Source organism: Mytilus californianus, unplaced genomic scaffold, assembly GCF_021869535.1.
Source record: "Mytilus californianus isolate M0D057914Y unplaced genomic scaffold, xbMytCali1.0.p SCAF_11, whole genome shotgun sequence".
Lineage (NCBI taxonomy): Eukaryota > Metazoa > Mollusca > Bivalvia > Mytilida > Mytilidae > Mytilus > Mytilus californianus.
The window spans coordinates 68,123,531-68,140,823 of NW_026262593.1; the positions used below are offsets into that span (position 1 = coordinate 68,123,531).

The 17,293-nt window shown below is 34.0% G+C and overlaps 2 protein-coding genes across 4 annotated transcripts in view; one reads left to right on the forward strand and one right to left on the reverse strand.

Moving 5' to 3' along the window:
* Positions 1-17,293, reverse strand: part of LOC127720567 (neprilysin-4-like) — a 107,911-nt gene that overhangs the window by 79,739 nt on the left and 10,879 nt on the right. The window lies entirely within an intron of this gene.
* Positions 1,162-17,058, forward strand: LOC127720569 (uncharacterized). 3 transcript variants are annotated; one of them, XM_052227183.1, is made up of 4 exons: positions 1,162-1,337; positions 3,213-3,358; positions 8,156-8,381; positions 14,656-17,058. In XM_052227183.1, exon 4 carries the CDS (start codon positions 14,675-14,677, stop codon positions 15,773-15,775), a length of 1,101 nt encoding a protein of 366 aa, XP_052083143.1. In that variant the 5' UTR covers positions 1,162-1,337; positions 3,213-3,358; positions 8,156-8,381; positions 14,656-14,674; the 3' UTR covers positions 15,776-17,058. The 3 variants fall into 3 exon arrangements, with proteins under 3 accessions (XP_052083143.1, XP_052083141.1, XP_052083142.1); XM_052227181.1 differs by lacking the exon at positions 8,156-8,381; XM_052227182.1 differs by lacking the exon at positions 14,656-17,058 and having other exon boundaries at positions 8,156-11,544.

A 17,293-nucleotide genomic window follows, 5' to 3' on the forward strand; every position in this document is an offset into this window, starting at 1 on the left:
AAAATTGGAGTCAAATGCACTTGCCAAGAGCGGAGTTATAACTCACAAACTCAGTGTTGACAAGCTAAACGTGATACAGTAAATGAATTACTTATACCACTCGGCCATTGAGGTCTAAGAAGATCGATATATGAATTAGATACTAGTAATAGTCAGTATTATAGATCAATGAAATTGTGGGATTTCGTGTTTCTTAATAGACCACTTTCGAGTTGCATTTCCGTCATAAACTTTGATTTTAGTGAACATCATTCGTGCTTTTAGGGGTATCGTCACTTCTTTCCCATGTTCAGCGAGCGGTTGAAAAAAATATGATGCTAAATTGCACGAATTATTCGGCAAATTAAATTTTTATAACTGATAATCAGCACTGCTGTCATTGAGGAATTGTGATTAAGTACCTACGGAACAAACATTATTTCTAGTTTATCCTGCATAATGACGATCATGAAGACGCTTGATGAATTTTAATAGTGCAGGGATACGGGCGGTCTCCTCTATCTGGCAAATGACGTCACAAAGGCGCGCATAGTTGACGAACTTTTCCGGTGAAGGACATAACACAAAAGTTGTCTATTGTGAAGAACGCATGTAAAACATGTTTTAGTAAGAAATTATCCTATTGTTCAGTCACAGTTCAAAATAATGTCTATAAATGAGTAACAACTGTCCTGAATCACAATGTATTAACTTGACAGAATAGCAAATTTGAATCTATTAATGTTTTTTAAAAATAATTTTTAAACAAACAAAACAAAGCAAGGTTGAAGTTAACGTGGATACAAATAATGTATAGGGGGAGGGGGGGGGGGGGATAGGAGGGGTCCTGATCCCGAAATCCCGGGCTTAAAAACATGGAATCCCGAGGTCCCGAATTTAAAAAAATTTAAATCCCGACATTCCCGGATCCTGAAAGGATCAATCCCGAAATCCCGAGCTTAAAAACACCTGATCCCGGAGTCCCCATAAAGGTCCTACACCCCCTCTGTATAGACTCCACTCACTTCAAAATGATTGAACATGAAACAATATACAAAAGAAAAAAAATCTCATAAATGGATTGATATAACCTTTACCCTAAATTTTCTAAATATTTCCGTATATATTATACAATTACACTGTGTAAAACCAACACGAAATCAGGGAAATATTAACAAAAAATATAAAAACGGAAATATAAACTTCCGCAAGGACAATTTTAAATAACTAATAATTTTATGTTGAATTCATTTCGTGATAACACAATCATTACAAACTCTTGCTGTAAGAAGAGATAACAAAGAGGTCAAATGTCTGGATATTCTTGGTTTAGTGAGACTAATCCCCTCCTTAGTCAGGTAAGTTTACTGGATATTCTTGGTTTAGTGAGACTAATCCCCTCCTTGGTCAGGTAAGTTTACTGGATATTCTTGGTTTAGCGAGACTAATCCCATCCTTCGTCATGTAAGTTTACGTATTGATAATTGCCAAATAATAATTTATTTACACGTTTATTATCCACATAACATATTTTGTTCATATACCCTGGATAGCAGCTACAAGTTAAATAATCAAATTAATCATTACATCCACTTCATTTGAACTTTGGTGGATAATTTTTACAATCAAAATATCTAAAAAGCTAATTTAATTAAAATATCTGTCATTTTTGTTGTGTTTGGCGTGATAAAGTAGAAATACATCTTTGATCATGTGTTTTTTAAAAGGAGAGCAGTCAGATTTTTCATAATCTAAGTTCAGCGACCTCTCCGGCAATGTTGACGCTTAAATGCACAATGTGATACTTTTCTCACTCTATTAAGGATGTGTTTACAGTTGGAAGTGAACTGATTGAAATCTGGGAAACATGGTTTATCTTTAACTGCAATGACTCCCAGTTTTTTAAATAGGTACTTTGTGACTTTCGTCTTTTTGTAAGTTGTGATGTTTTACTTTGTTTTGTCGGTAGAGTCAATGATTAGTGAGTTAATTACCAGAGTCTATAGTAAAGTTCAGATCGGTTGAGTCTATGATCAGTGTGGCAATTACCAGAGTTTATAGTAAAGTTCAGAGTCTATGATTAGTGTCTATTTACCGGAGAGATGTGGTATGATTGTCTATCTACCAGTGAGATGTGGTATGATTGTTTGGATCTATCTACCAGTGAGATGTTATATGATTGTCTCACTAACATTGAGATGTGGTATGATTGTCTGGATCTATCTACCAGTGAGATGTGATATGATTGTCTATCTACCAATGAGATGTGGTATGATGTCTATCTACCAATGAGATGTGATATGATTGTCTATCTTGCAATGAGATGTGGTATGATTGTCTCTCTAACATTGAGATGTGGTATGATTGTCTATCTACCAGTGAGATGTGGTATGATTGTCTGGATCTATCTACCAGTGAGATGTGATATGATTGTCTATCTACCAATGAGATGTGATATGATTGTCTATCTACCAATGAGATGTGGTATGATTGTCTATCTACCAGAGAGATGTGGTATGAGTGTCTATCTACCAGAGAGATGTGATATAATTGTCTATCTACCAATGAGATGTGTTTTGATTGTCTATCTACCAGAGAGATGTGGTATGTTTGTCTATTGACCAATGAGTTGTGCTATGATTGTCTATCTACCAGAGAGATGTGGTATGATTGTCTATCTACCAATGAGATGTGGTATGATTGTTTATCTACCAGAGAGATTTGGTATGATTGTCTGTCTACCAGTGAGATTAAGTGAATCAAATCAGTCTTGTACAAAAACGCCACAAAAATCACAAAAAAAATCAACAAAATAATGTTTTTACATCCTTTCTAGATCGTGTTCAGATCAAGCAACTCTTGTCAACATATATTTGTTCCGCCTGAGAGAAGTTCCCCTGGAACATATATATATAAACAATACCACATTGTCTGTTCCTTTTAGAACAAATACACTATACCCTTTATTCCGTAAGGAGCAATTTGAAATACTGGTCATTTCGAGTGGAAATAATATTACACAATAGTTCTGTTACTTGGAACTTATATAATGAGGGGACTTATATTTCATGTCACTATAACTGATGTCAGATGATTTTCACCACCGCCTTTTTAGATAACTTGGTATCTTACACTATAGTGTATTACTATGATTACATTTGTATTATACATGTACTGCAGCCCATAAAAAGAACACTATTGCAAGGTGTATTGTAATTGTACTTTTTTTACAGGAAATCAGAAGACGCAAGTTTCAATCAAAACAAATTGTGGCAGCCATCTCGTGTGTGATTTTGATTGTAACTTTCACAGTTGTAGCAGTTTATTTTGGAACAAGAAATGATAAAACAGTTGACCCAACTCCTCGGCCACGTCCACGGTAATGTTTAATTGCATTCGCTTTGAATATATCATTGACAATTTATATTGATTAAAACTTAACATACATGTATCAAGCTTGTAAACTCGTTCATTTTCAGGTACAAATTAAAGTACGTCGTATTTTCTATAGTCCGTAATTGACTAACAGTCTACTCACTGTTATGACGTCAGTCTATTCAATGCGTGTTTTTTTTTTCTAGAAGCAACGCTTCCTTAACCGTAACTGAATAGAGTCATCAAATTATACGCAATTGTTCCCTTTGTGTACTAAATTTCATTCAGTTTGATGTGTCTAATTTACCCCTTTCTGTTCACAACTGGAATTAGTTCAAAACTTACTTATGACTTTTGCAAAATTTAGTTGCCGTGACTGGGGTTCGATCTCCCGCTTTGAAGTAAATTATGTGTCACTGTTCAGCAACATATTGACGAAATTTCTCGGCTATTAATCGGATGATATTCAAACGTCGATTTTTCATGGATCAATATAATACTGTACAATATATACATATAGGGCCTGCGCATTCATATCTGAAAGAACAACTTTTGTATAGTGCAAGTTGATAGCCGCAAGGTTAGGTAGGATGAGTTGAAGAGTAAAAAAAAAGGATGAGTTGAAGAGTAAACGTTGAGAATAACACTAATGTCTTATAGACATAGTTCGAATTCTGTTTCGGGTTTCCCTTTTTTCTAATTTGTTTGAGTTGTTGATTTTTTAGCCATAAGAAAAAATCATTATTTGTTTTTATTTGATTACCATCGACCATTTTATGTAATTTATGGGATATTAGACCTTTTCAACAACTCTCGACACCGACTAATGACACCTACAGTTTACAGGTAAAATGGAGGGGTCGTCTCAAAATTAAAAAATTATTCATGAAATGTTTTACGTTCACAACTTCGATTTATCGATTTTGCAATATTTTGACGAAAGAACATATTCCAAACAAATATGAATTATTCCTTTCTCTTTTCTTAATATTGTATTTATACAACATTTTATGTTGAAATTATTAAACTAAATAAAGGAAATAGTTTATAATTACTTCACATTGTTATCTGCCTTTTTAAGTTTGTTTCTTGTTAAATTTCATGTGAGTATTTAGGGATCAGCCATTTAACTTTAAAGGGGGATGTTATGTTTTTATTTAGTTTTTAGACGCTATCTATCAAATTACTTTTTTCAAAATTTAACACTATATGGTAGGAGGAAATGCTGGATTCAGGATTTTTTTTCATCTGGTTGACCACAGTATTTTTTTTCTCATCAAATTAGGGATCAGAATATTTTGTAAGTTAAAAAATGGTCGTTCCTTTAAATAAGCGTGTCTGTCAACGCAGATTGTTCCAATAGCGATAAATTCGTTTTTGTAATGCTATTTATCAAATTTGAAGGAGGAACATGTTGTGTTGTTTCACCATTGTCCCAGGTTAGGGGAGGGTTGAGCGCTCACAAAAATATTCAACTCTGCCACATTCTTTATTTGCTTGTCCAATGTCAGGAGCCTATAGCTCAGTGGTTGTCGTTGGTTCGTGTCTGTCATATTTGTTTTTTCTTAAATTGTTTTGATATTGATTAGGCTTTTAGTTTTCTCAATTGAATTGTTTCATACTTTTGTAGCCGACTATACGGTATGGGTTTTTCTCATTGTTGAAGGCCTTACAGTTGCCTATAATTGCTTAGATTCACATCATTACAACTTTGGTGGATAGTTGTCTCATTGGCAATCATATCACATTTCCTGATTTTTATATTGTAACAGGACTTCACGTCACTTGTTGTACACATTCAGTTGTGGGAGGGGTAAACGCCTATTGGGGTAAAGATAAACGGAAATGGGTATATCGATAATTTAGAAACGTAGGACTACTCCGCTTCAAGATACCATGCTAAAGATGATGTGTTTCCTTAATGAATTGGAATCAGCTACGGCACCATTTTTTCAAGTCCGCGCCACATGCGCATTTTCACAAGTATTGTGTCTTCAGTGATGCGTAAGATATTTATATCTCAACAGAGCTTGTTGTCATTGCACTGTTTTTTTAACTGATTGGCCGTTATAGGTTGCCCGTGTCCCGAAAGGCAACATAACGTGTGCTTTTGTCGTAGATTCCTTTCCCTGCATGTTCCTGAAAAATGACCTTCGTGTGTTTCGCAAGAAGCGAAAACTGCTCATCCTGCCCCTTTTCAGGACATAGCTTTGGTTTTTCTACTCTTTTATCCTTTTTTCCCCCGCATAGTGGTTTATAAATTTCATTTCTGACCATACATAGGGGAGGTCTATATCCAATTATACCAGTATTGTCTGTTTTATATGTTGCACTGTGTGATTTTATTCCCTTCTGCGGAAGTCATAAGAATAGCAAGAAAACGGAAACAAAATATAACGATTTGAATCTGATACTGAATCAGAAGAGACACGAAGGGCCTTTCAAAATCTTGGTATCTATTCTGTTATGAATTTGTTGTACTGCAGCTGATTACCACGTGAAGTTCTTTAGGGCGAGGCAATTCATCAGCTTCCTCCCCTCTCTCTGGTCAGTTACGGCATCTGGTTGCCGGGGACCAGGTCTAGCAACGGCACAGAAAGCCGAATAATTTAAAAAGAAAGAGAAGAAATTAAAATTGCATTGTCGCTCATATCGATTTCACGTTGAACATTAAATTTGTGAATTAAAAAGAAATATAAAGTCATTAGTATCATTGAGGCATCCGATGCCAAGATGAACAGACATTGTAAAATCGTGTTACTTTGTACCGCCCTAGTCGACAGACATAAAACAATGATTAATTAAACAATCTACTACAAAATACAGGTCTGTTTTTTGTTTGTTTGTTGTTTTTTTTTCGTTTTCCGACTCGACGTCTAACAGAAATGAAACAATGAAGTCCTTCTTGTCTTCATAGTCAAGTCACAAATAAGTTTAATTTTGGTTAGCAAATACTTAATAAACAAAATAAGGTGCGGTATACAATAGATGCTTTTATACACGTTTTGTTGGATAGTTCTCATTGGCAATCAAAATAATCATATGCGATCTGTAGTAAATATCTTTTTTTAATTTCATTTTTGAGACGACCCTTCATATCTCACCTGTCGTAGTCGTTCTCAACTGTAGGTGTAGACAATTGTTGAAAAGGTCTATTAAAACATTACTTTTATGATGCTTCTGGCGATTTTATCTGTTTCATTGGATGTATTGACATATATTCGTAAAATAGCAACATGTTTAACTGGAAAATTGATTCAATTATGCTTTATTAACACATTTATGAATCGTATTCCTTTAACGCTCTTTTGAAAGTGGACCATAACGGATTTGGTTGTTGTGTGTAGGACCCCGTTTTAGTTTAATGCTTTAAAACGTTCTATATATTTGGCTTTCCAAACTTTTGGGCTCTAGTGTACCTGACGATGGCTATTCCGGCAACACATGAATTGCCTTCTGAAATCGGTATCATTAGTTTATTTTACATCTACATTTAAATATGGTTGATGATTTTGTGCCAACGTTTGGATAAGTTATCTAGGGGAAATGTTTTCATTAAGATCAACAGCATGCAAGCTAGAGAAAATTAAAACAATATGTATAAAAAGATATGTGGAGAATACGTTAATGAGACACCAACCCTCAACACAATAAAACAGATACATCTAGACCCGAGAAATAGTTAGTATATATGACAAGCTGATGATTTGCCCTCAGTCTAGACCCCAGAAATAGTTAGTATATATCACAAGCTGATGATTTGCCCTCAGTCTAGACCACAGAAATATGTTCAACGGCTACTACTATACCAACAATCATTCGTCTTTCGTAAGGGACAGTTGTTTTTTAAAGAATTGTTTAATTTCATATTTCTTGAAAAGAATAATATTTTTCAGAAGGGAAGATAAAAAAATAGTTTATTTCCAGTGGTGATTATAAGGAGAGGAGGATAATACGTTATTGAATCAAAACAAACTTGTTCCTGTATGTTATTTAAAAAACATAGTCTGTTTTATCTGAGAAAATGATAAAAAAATGTTTTTCTTGAGACAAAAGGCCCATACTCAAACATAAGATGAAGGGTTGGTGCCTAAACATCTGCAAACAGTACCAAAAACCTGTAAAGGATTCATCAGTTATCTGTCCATTGTCTAGTGGTAAACATTGCATGCATATTCTGGTAAATCAATAACGTAAGTTCTGCAGAGTGCGTTGACCGGAAAGGTGGAAAATGTTAACCGCCTCTGGAAATAGAGAGTGTGTTGGGTAGGCATTCGTCTTGCAATATGTCACATTAGGACCCTTCGAAGTGTCAAATTAAGGGTTCTTTAAAGCATACCAAGTGTGAAAGTCTCCCATCACGAAGTATCGGATTTAACATCCCTATTTCCGAATGGACGCGGCAAACGGACTTTTCAAGGGTCTTACTGCCGCGGGAGTGAGGTCTTACTAACTATAACTTTAACCAGTCCACCCTTATGTTATAAAGATACATTTAAAATTCATCACTTAGTATATATGATCATATTGCATTTGGTTTCAAGAAGATAAATGTAGTTGGTGAGCTTTAGATTAACAAGGTTCCAATATGACAGACATTCCACAAAGAAGTGCTATTTAGCCAGCAAACACAAATGTCTAAACATTAAGATAAAAGAATAAAGAAAGGATTCCGAAGCACTTTTCCTCATATCCTTTTATATACTAAGACAGTTTGTATGCGATACAAAATTTGACATATTGTATAGACATACTGAATTCATTTGAGGAATCATCAACATGTTTATTTAATATTTTATAGACTTCCTAGTTATGACCTACAGAAAGATCATTCAGATATAATATCAATGTTTAGTGGAGCGAGAAAAAGACACTACAAAAAGATATGGACAGTTTTAGATAAAAAGCCGTACCTAATCAACGTTATTCCCATACATGAATCGTTCGCGCTTCTTCACTACGCCACACTACAAAATAATTCTATGGCTGTCCACAAACTCGTCAACTATACGTCATGTGATGTAAAGGTAAAGAGTGTTCCGAATGCTAAGAACAAACACCAAGGAGGACAAATACCAGAACAGTTGGCACTAAATAAGAATATAAAAAAGTTTCTGCATAATTTCACTGAAAAAATGATGCAAAAACGATTCGGATCAAAACCAGTTTTCTTTACAACAAAATCAAAGGGAGAGAAATTTACCAAATATGGACCTCCTTTATTACTATTAACACTGAGTACCTTCAAGAGAACGTTTTTAGGAGAGGAAAATATTAGTCCTACATTTACAAGTCTTCTCAATTCCACTTTCCAAAGTACATCTTATAACTTAAATAATGTGTCCAATATAATACTGGTCAATCTCTATGATTTGGATAACGGTACTGCAGACTTACTGAATGTGACGTCAAAGACAGGTTTCTTTGCAAATATAGTGAAATTATATACAAGTCGAACGCTATACGTAAATGTAAATAGAGCACTTAAACGCGAAGCCCTGTTCGATTATAAAACTTACAGACCTCGAAGCAATGCACTTCGTTTTGGTCCATATGCACTCATGCTTCAAGCAGTCCTAATGTACTGGACGGACTTAAAGCCATACGATGGAATGACTTATCGGGGATTTAAAGTCAATATAACGCATCCGTATCACGTGAAAACGACGTTTGTGTATTTGAATTTTATGGTAACAACAAATAATGAAACACGCGCTGTAGAATATGCTGGGGTACATGGTAGTATTTTTGTTATCAGTAACAACCGTCATTGCCAGTTACAGCCACGTGACATAACAAGATATTCCTACTACCCAAACGACCGGAAATATCTGTATCCATCTGGTGCCGAGTTTGTTGTGACCGCTAACGACGGCCGTCATATAAACTTATCTTGTATTTAAACATTTTCAAAAGTATAAATTCAAACAACATGTTTGAATGCAAGTTTTTTTTTTCCTTTTTTTATGTAAAGGAGAATTCGTGCTTTGAAATATTTCAGTAAAATATTATTTAAACAACAATTAGTGCTCCCCGATTAGCACATTTACCTGCTATACCGTCCTATCTTTAACTTCAAAAATCCTTTTTTACACAAACACCCTACCCCACCCTCTTATTTCTTTCCACTACCATCAAAAATAGGACACTGTACTTGTTTGATAGAAGATAAGATAGGTATATACCGTTTCAAAAAATTGTTAAAGCTATTTTTGAATATCTACTTCTTTAGTCTTTAGAATCTAGTGAAATGTAAAAGACAATGGGTTTTTTTTTCAAGAAATTATTTCAACAAACGCAAGGTAAAACTTGTTGATGTCTTTAGAGAAAATTGCATTTTTCAATCTTATTCCGATGCTATCATATCATTTCATCTCAAAATACACCAGTTAGTAAATTATTTTGAAATAAAACCGATCTAACATTTCAAGATCCTTAGTTGATCGTTTTGAAATCGTCTACTTCACATTGTTTTGTTACTATTCTATCTCACAAATATAAACTGCAGGATAACGAAGAACGAGCAGAAAATAGCCCAAGGCCACCAATAGGTCTTCAACACAGCGTGAAAATCCCGCACCCGGAGGCGGGCTTCAGTTGGCCCCTAAACAAAAATGTGTACTTCTTCATCGAAAATGGACGTCACAATAAACTCCGAAACATATAAATGAACCAAAATTTTAAAAACATACAAGACTAACAAAGGCCAGAGGCTCCTGACTTTGGACAGGTGCAAAAATGCGGCGAAATTAAACATGTTTTGTGATATCTCAACCCTCCCCTATACCTCTAGCCAAACACACAGCAATACGCACAGTAAAACTCAGTTTAAAAGAAGTACTCCGAGTTAGAATAGTTAACAGAAGAAAGTAAGCAAAAGGACAATGATACATTAATTAACAAAGGACTACTAGCAGTTACTGACATGCCAGCTCCAGACCTTAATTAAACTGATTGTAAGATTATGTCTTCATCATATGAAAATCAAGCACAATCCCTCCCGTTAGGGGTTTAGTATCATACCATCATGAAATATACGAGAAGAACATAACCCGTATCATGCCAACAAAAAGTCGACTTTTAAAAATGAAAAATTAATATATGTTATACAAAATACATAACAAGCATGGACCATTGTCAAATTGATTTTAAAATGTAGAGATTAAAACAAAACATTAATAAAAGATGTGTAGTTAAACATGGGTGCAATTTAGATACTCCCCATTACAGAATCGTGGATCGTTTGGAGGTTGTTTCAAACTCATTTTTCTATGATTCAGAATGGATTCAAAATCAGATTTGTGGAACTACTAGTATATAGTAATAAGGACACATCTGCAAAATAAATACGTACGGAATGGAAACTTTTGCATCTCCCTTATTTACAATGTGTTGACATTGATATGGTCAGCTAAAACAGATTTTTACCAATTGCGTCATAAGTGATGTATTTGTGACGACTTAAATGTGGGAGAATTTCGTGATTTTTCTGAACAAATAACAGTGGCGCCACCCTTCGCCCACAAATATTTTTGCTGATATATTCTTTATATACCATATTCTTTATTTTTCAACTAAATTTTCAATGGGCGAAGATTAGCGCCACATAAAAAATTATGAAAAAAGGTCGAAAAAATGGACAAATTTCTAGAAAAATAGACGAAAATTCCTATTTCAGACTAATATTATTTATAAATATGAAGCAGATATACTATTTTTCTTATTATACTTTCAAATATGATACATTTAGCAACAAATTCAAATAAGCATTACTAAAATAATTCAAGTTAAAAAAAAAATTTAATACAGGGCCGTTTAGAGGGGTTTCTCGCTCTACTCCTATATACTCCGCGTATATCATGTTAAATATCATACAACTACTTAGTAATTTGAAAAGAAACATTATGGTTCAAGATTTGTCTGCTAAAGAAAAGACGATCATTATACCCAATCCATTAATACCATCACAAGTAAATAAATTGAGGTCTTGCATGATAAGTCAATAACACTGAGAAAGGGGGACTCTGGACTATGTATATTATGTGTGTGTGTGAATTTTCATTTATATTATGTACTTATTTTGTACTTGTCACAAACTTACTGTTTAAAGTTATATTACAAAAGCATGTAAATTTTAATTCGATTATAATTTATTTTTGTACTTTAAATAAAATTTCATTTAGTTTTTCATATAGGTATATTCCAACGAAATATTCCTAATTTGCGTGTTATCTCAATTTGCAACGGTTGCCTTTATATATGAACTAGAACACACCCGCGACATCACGGTTCCGTGACTGAATTAAATGCCTACGCTTTATTTTCAGTCTGCGACTCATTTCACAGAAAAACTTACGAGAAAAAATTCTCGTAAGTCATGAACAATTCAGTATAACTTACGATCAATTTTTATCGTAAGAATTTTTGTGAAAAGAGCCCCTAGATTTTTAGTATTCGTAATTGTCATTTGATAAAGTCATGCTGATTATAAGGTGCACAGTTTTCTCTGCTTTCAAAATCTTTCTGTTTGAATCCGTCCTGGTTTTCTTACTACAACTGGAAACTACTTGTAGATATATTTTTTTTGTCAATGATTGAATTTATTAGTGTCAATCCCTGTATAATGAAGAAGTGCGGGTGTGATATAGCAAATCCCAAATACATCGTTTGGTGGAGCGCCTGACACAGGCGGAACGTACAATTTAAGTAACAGGTAACATGTGACATATACTATTGGTATCGGTATCGGTTTCGATCCGGAATATCAATTATGCGGAAAACAAAAGGGCCTGGAATGGTGTAATTTTTAATCAACACCATTGTCCTGTATTAGCTATATATAAAGTTGAATTCTTTGATTCGTCGTTTTTACGTCATGCATGCAACCAAATTGGTCCTCGTTATTTTAGTAGTGCTGAATTATTTGATATAATTTGTTTAAGTATGACGACTGAGATTTGTTAATATATACACATTTTACACAGATAACAGAATTGGAAAACATTTTAATTTCATTTGACGAAATGTATTGCATTGAAAATTAAAAAAAAAAACATGTTTTACGAATGACTTCAAAATAAATGGTTCATATGATGTAAAACGGTAGAAAAAAGGCGAATAAATGTTTACAATTGAAAAAAAACAAACCTCATGCACGTGGACAAACATTGATCATACATGGGGAATTTTGAATATTTAAGAGTTCTTTGAATGTTATCAATAATTTCAGGCATAGTATAGTGAAAAGAATATATTCAGCAATTTTGAAAAATTTACATGCTTTTGTAAACTTTTCACCATTAGAGATTTAAGATAGGAATTGATGCGTATCTCAAAGACAAAACAAAAGTTGACGTCCACTTGATTTTTGGTTTAAGTTAATGTTGGTGGAATTCTGTAATGATTGAAAAAGAAATTGAAAATGGCTCTAGTGTGGAATAAATTGAGTGGAATTCTGCTCTACTTCTTTTAAAGATAAAATGTCACATATAACAATACCTAATAATAAAACACTCACTTACAGAATAACATAAAGACGAAAAGGGTATATCAGCTTTAATAATCACTGGTAGGAAGGTCAGTTCGAGTAATGAAATGCCTCCATTAGTCGGACCATAATTATCCGTAGAAACATTGAAAAGTTCTTGATAGTCAAAACTGTAAACAAATAATGAAAAGCACCCTCTTAAACTCTTCTTCAAATAAGAATTAAAAATAACATGTACAAGGATGAATTATGAATGTATTCTTGATGCAGATTACATCCTACTTGAAGCCTTGTATCTGTTTCGTATCATTCAATCAAATTATTAATATATAGAGATGCCATAAAGCTGTTGAAAAATGAAGAGGAGGGACATTCCAAACCGAAACCAAACTTCTAAAACGGTCTTGATATGTGTTGTCGTTCCAATACTTACTGATTAGGAAGTCTTTCATTGCAAAATTTTAAACCAAAAAAAAGAAAGAACGAAATTTCAACAGTAATGTGAACAGGAATACAGTTTGACTGTTTGAAGGCTGGAAAGTATTTATTTAGACTATTAGTTATCAAATTCCAATAAGTTCAAACAGCTTTCCAACTTGTTCTCTGTGAATGGAAACACGGGTCCCTTTTTAATACATTATTACAAACAAAATATGGTAAAATACATACACTTTCGTGAAATTCTTTTATTTATAATAATATTGCTAATATTTTGTTAATATTAGTTTGATAAACAAACAATTTTGATTTTTTTACACAGTCTGAGAGTTTCTGAGTGAGGAAAACAGAGTTTGCGTATTTTAACTATATTGTCTTCTGAATAATTATTTTGAGACATATATTCTTAAACTTCATACATGTACGATACTGCGAATTCTGGTAATGGAAGGATTTTTAGAAAAGGGCTTTGCTGTCGAATAAATTGGCCCTATCCTTTTTATTTTTGATTCAGACACGTTTGATTATATTAGTTTATTTCATTATAAAGAAAAACAGTGTATTTCTTTTATTATGTGTTTTTTTTAGTAATCATCTAGTACAATCCAGGATCCTCCTACCACAAATCTGGATATTCCAATTTCTACTGGTAGATATTGGAATTCCGATGTGTACTAGGAGGATTCTGGATCATACTAAATTCCAATTTGTACTGTAACAGTATCATAATACATACACTGTTTTTAAAGTAAATCTCTTATATTGTTTAAACCGCGAGGAAATTTTCTCGTATCCTATATGCCTACTGGCTTCCTGTTCTCTAATTTACAGTCAGTTTTTCCGTATGCACTGACCTTAACATAAACCCTCAGGTGAAATTCTGCCATAGCACAGCGCAAGTGCAAAGAGAGAAAAAAGTAAACAAACGTGGAAAGAAGGAAGACGTATTAACCGATTCTGAAAGAAAACGTTTAATACATTAAATCATTTAACAACTGTTAGTTACTTACACCTGACAAAGTTTAGTCAACAAAAAGGAACGCAAAGAAAAATAAAAAAAAACACAACATTAATTATATACACATCGCTCTATCATCGAAAGTAAATATTACTTATAATACACAAGCTTACCTTTTTGTTTATTAGGGCACATCGTTATATTTCAGCCTCAAACCAAAAGTCAATTAGCCACCTTTTTTCTACCAACTCACTGAACGAATTATTATTTAGTCGATTATACGATATGACTTCCTAATAAAAGGTAAACACGTGCACAGAGGACTTAGAAACCTTAGAATATATGCATGCATTGGTTCAAAAACTATAACTAGTAGTTACTTCTCCATATACATCCAATATTCATCATTACATTTTAGTTTTCCGCAATACAACATCATGAAAGACAATCGGGACATACAGTACATGGTAAATGAAGCTAAAAGGAACAGATTTCAACGAATATGGACGATTTTAGACGAGAAACCATACCTCATAAATGTAATACCGGAAAATGAATCTTACTCGTTGCTTCACTTTGCGACACTACTAAACAATACCGATGCCGTGTATAAACTTTCAAACTATACATCATGCGACGTTCTGGTAAAGAGTGCACCAATTGTAACAAGGAAAAACGCAGGAGACAAAACACCAGAACAACTCGCTAAGAATAATGTCATCAAAGTATATCTTCATACTTTTACAGAAAAGCGTATGCAGGAACGTTTCGGTAACACACCCGTTTTCTTTACAACTCAAGCAAAAGGTGAGAAATACAATGCATTAGGACTTCCATTAATGTTGCTTACAATGAGTTCATACAAGAAAGCATTCTTTGGAAACACGTCTTTATCTCCATCTGGTCAGTTTCAAGCTCTTCTTAATTATACATTTCAAAGCTCAACAGTTCGTCTGAAAAATGTCGAGAATGAAGTCATTAATTCACTTTATGGATTCGACGCCAATAGTGCCAAAGTGCTTCAAGTTAATTCAACAGTGCTCTTCTATGGAAAGATAATAAAGCTATATACAGGAAATTATGTGTATATGGCAATAAACAAAGCGCTGAAGCGTGAAGCTTTGTTTGATTATAGTACCTACAGGCCTCGAAGTAGCGCACTCCATTTTGGACCGTATGCACTCATGCTTGACTCAGTTCTGACATTTTGGAATGAACTTATACCATATAATGAAAATACATATAGGGGCGTTTCCGTGAATATTTCAATTCATTATGAAGTGAACATGACGTTTGTGTACCTAGATTTTGTTTCGACCACAGACAATAAGCAAATTGCTGAAAGCTTTGCAGGGTCATACGGAAGTGTGCTTGTTATAAACAATACGCATCTATGTGCTTGGCAACCACGTGATATTGCTAAATACTCCGAATTCCCACACGAGCGTGAATATTTGTACCCCTCTGGAGCTGAGTTTCTAGTAACCGCTATGGATGGACGCCATATTTTTCTCGAACTGGTAAACCCCTCATTATAAAAATAAAGAGATGTGGTGTGATTGCCAATGAGACAACTATCCACCAGATAAATCTTTACTGGTAAACCCATAATTATACTTCAACTAAATGAATAAAGCTATATCTTTCGATATAATAATTTCACATCTACATCTACCCTGAATTAGTTTGCCAATTATTTGCTTAATACTTCGCATGGAAGAGAAATTTGTTCTATGAAATGTCAACAGAATGATGCACGAAAAAGAGCTGTGTATGAACTCAAGATTTTACTGGAATTCGTTTGCAACCTTAATTTTGAATGGACATCATCATCGATTGTTATGGAAGGAGAAAAAGTATCACATGTCTTTGACAAACCTTAGATATATATTTTAGAACTATTTATCATGGGTCATGGAATATAAACGAAGGTTGCAAATCATTTAAGCAAAGTATACCCCAGACGGTAATGGCTTTTATATTTCGACCTTCTACTTTGATCCTTACGACCGTTTTATGCATTTAGATTTCAAAACTTTTTTTATTAGTTTCAAGCGAACTTGTAGTTTATGTTCATCTTAAATAACGCTTAAAATGTGAGGAGAGCATACGCATACACATATATTGATTGAATGATTGGCGTTTAATGCCACTTTCAGCACTGTTGGCTATTTCGTGGCAGCCAGTTTTTAATGGTGGAGGAAGCTGGTGTGCCCGGAGAGAACCGCCGACATCAGGAAAACTGACAATGCTAGTCAAGTAAGATCGAACGCACCTGCCACGTGCGGGTCTCGAACCAAAAACCTTAATGTTGACAGGCCTACACATCTCTCGTTGTATACATATGACAAATGCAATGTTTTGCTGCGGATACAGCAGAGTCGTCCTTTACATCTTCTTACGTTCAGATAAATTGAATATGCCAGTATATGAAATATTCTCCTGATTCAAACAACCATCGTTACTGTTACTATGATAGATTTTATGAAATAGACGATGGTGCAAAGTAGGGGCAAAATACATTTTATTAATTAATAAACTGCTTCGCCGAGCGCAGCTGAATACGACCGCAGAGGTCCAACCCTGAACAGTTGGGACAAAAATGGAGACAGTATTCAAGCTTGATACAGGTCTGAATTTGGATTGTAATTAAATATTTGACACATTATAGGTTTCTGACTCAGATTAAATGTAGTCAAAGAACTTGAAATTGGTTATATGATTTGAATTTATATTCAGTTGAAGATTTCTTGCTTTTGTGCAATACACTGTGCTGTTGCGCAATACTTAGTAAATCTGTTTTCAGACTGGCAAAATAAATTGTGACCCTCAATTTTTCTTTGGAAAATTGACAATTTCTTTCATCTTGAGGAAAAAATATTGACCCCCCCCCCCCCCCCCCCCCCCTTTTCCAAACAATAATATTTGAAGAAATTTTCTTTTTGTAAAATGTGGTACAATTTGAGAGAGACACCAATACACTTAAACACAAGTTATTGTTTGAAAACTAGAAAAATGCTTGTTTTAGACCCTTTTTGGTCCCTAATTCCTGAACG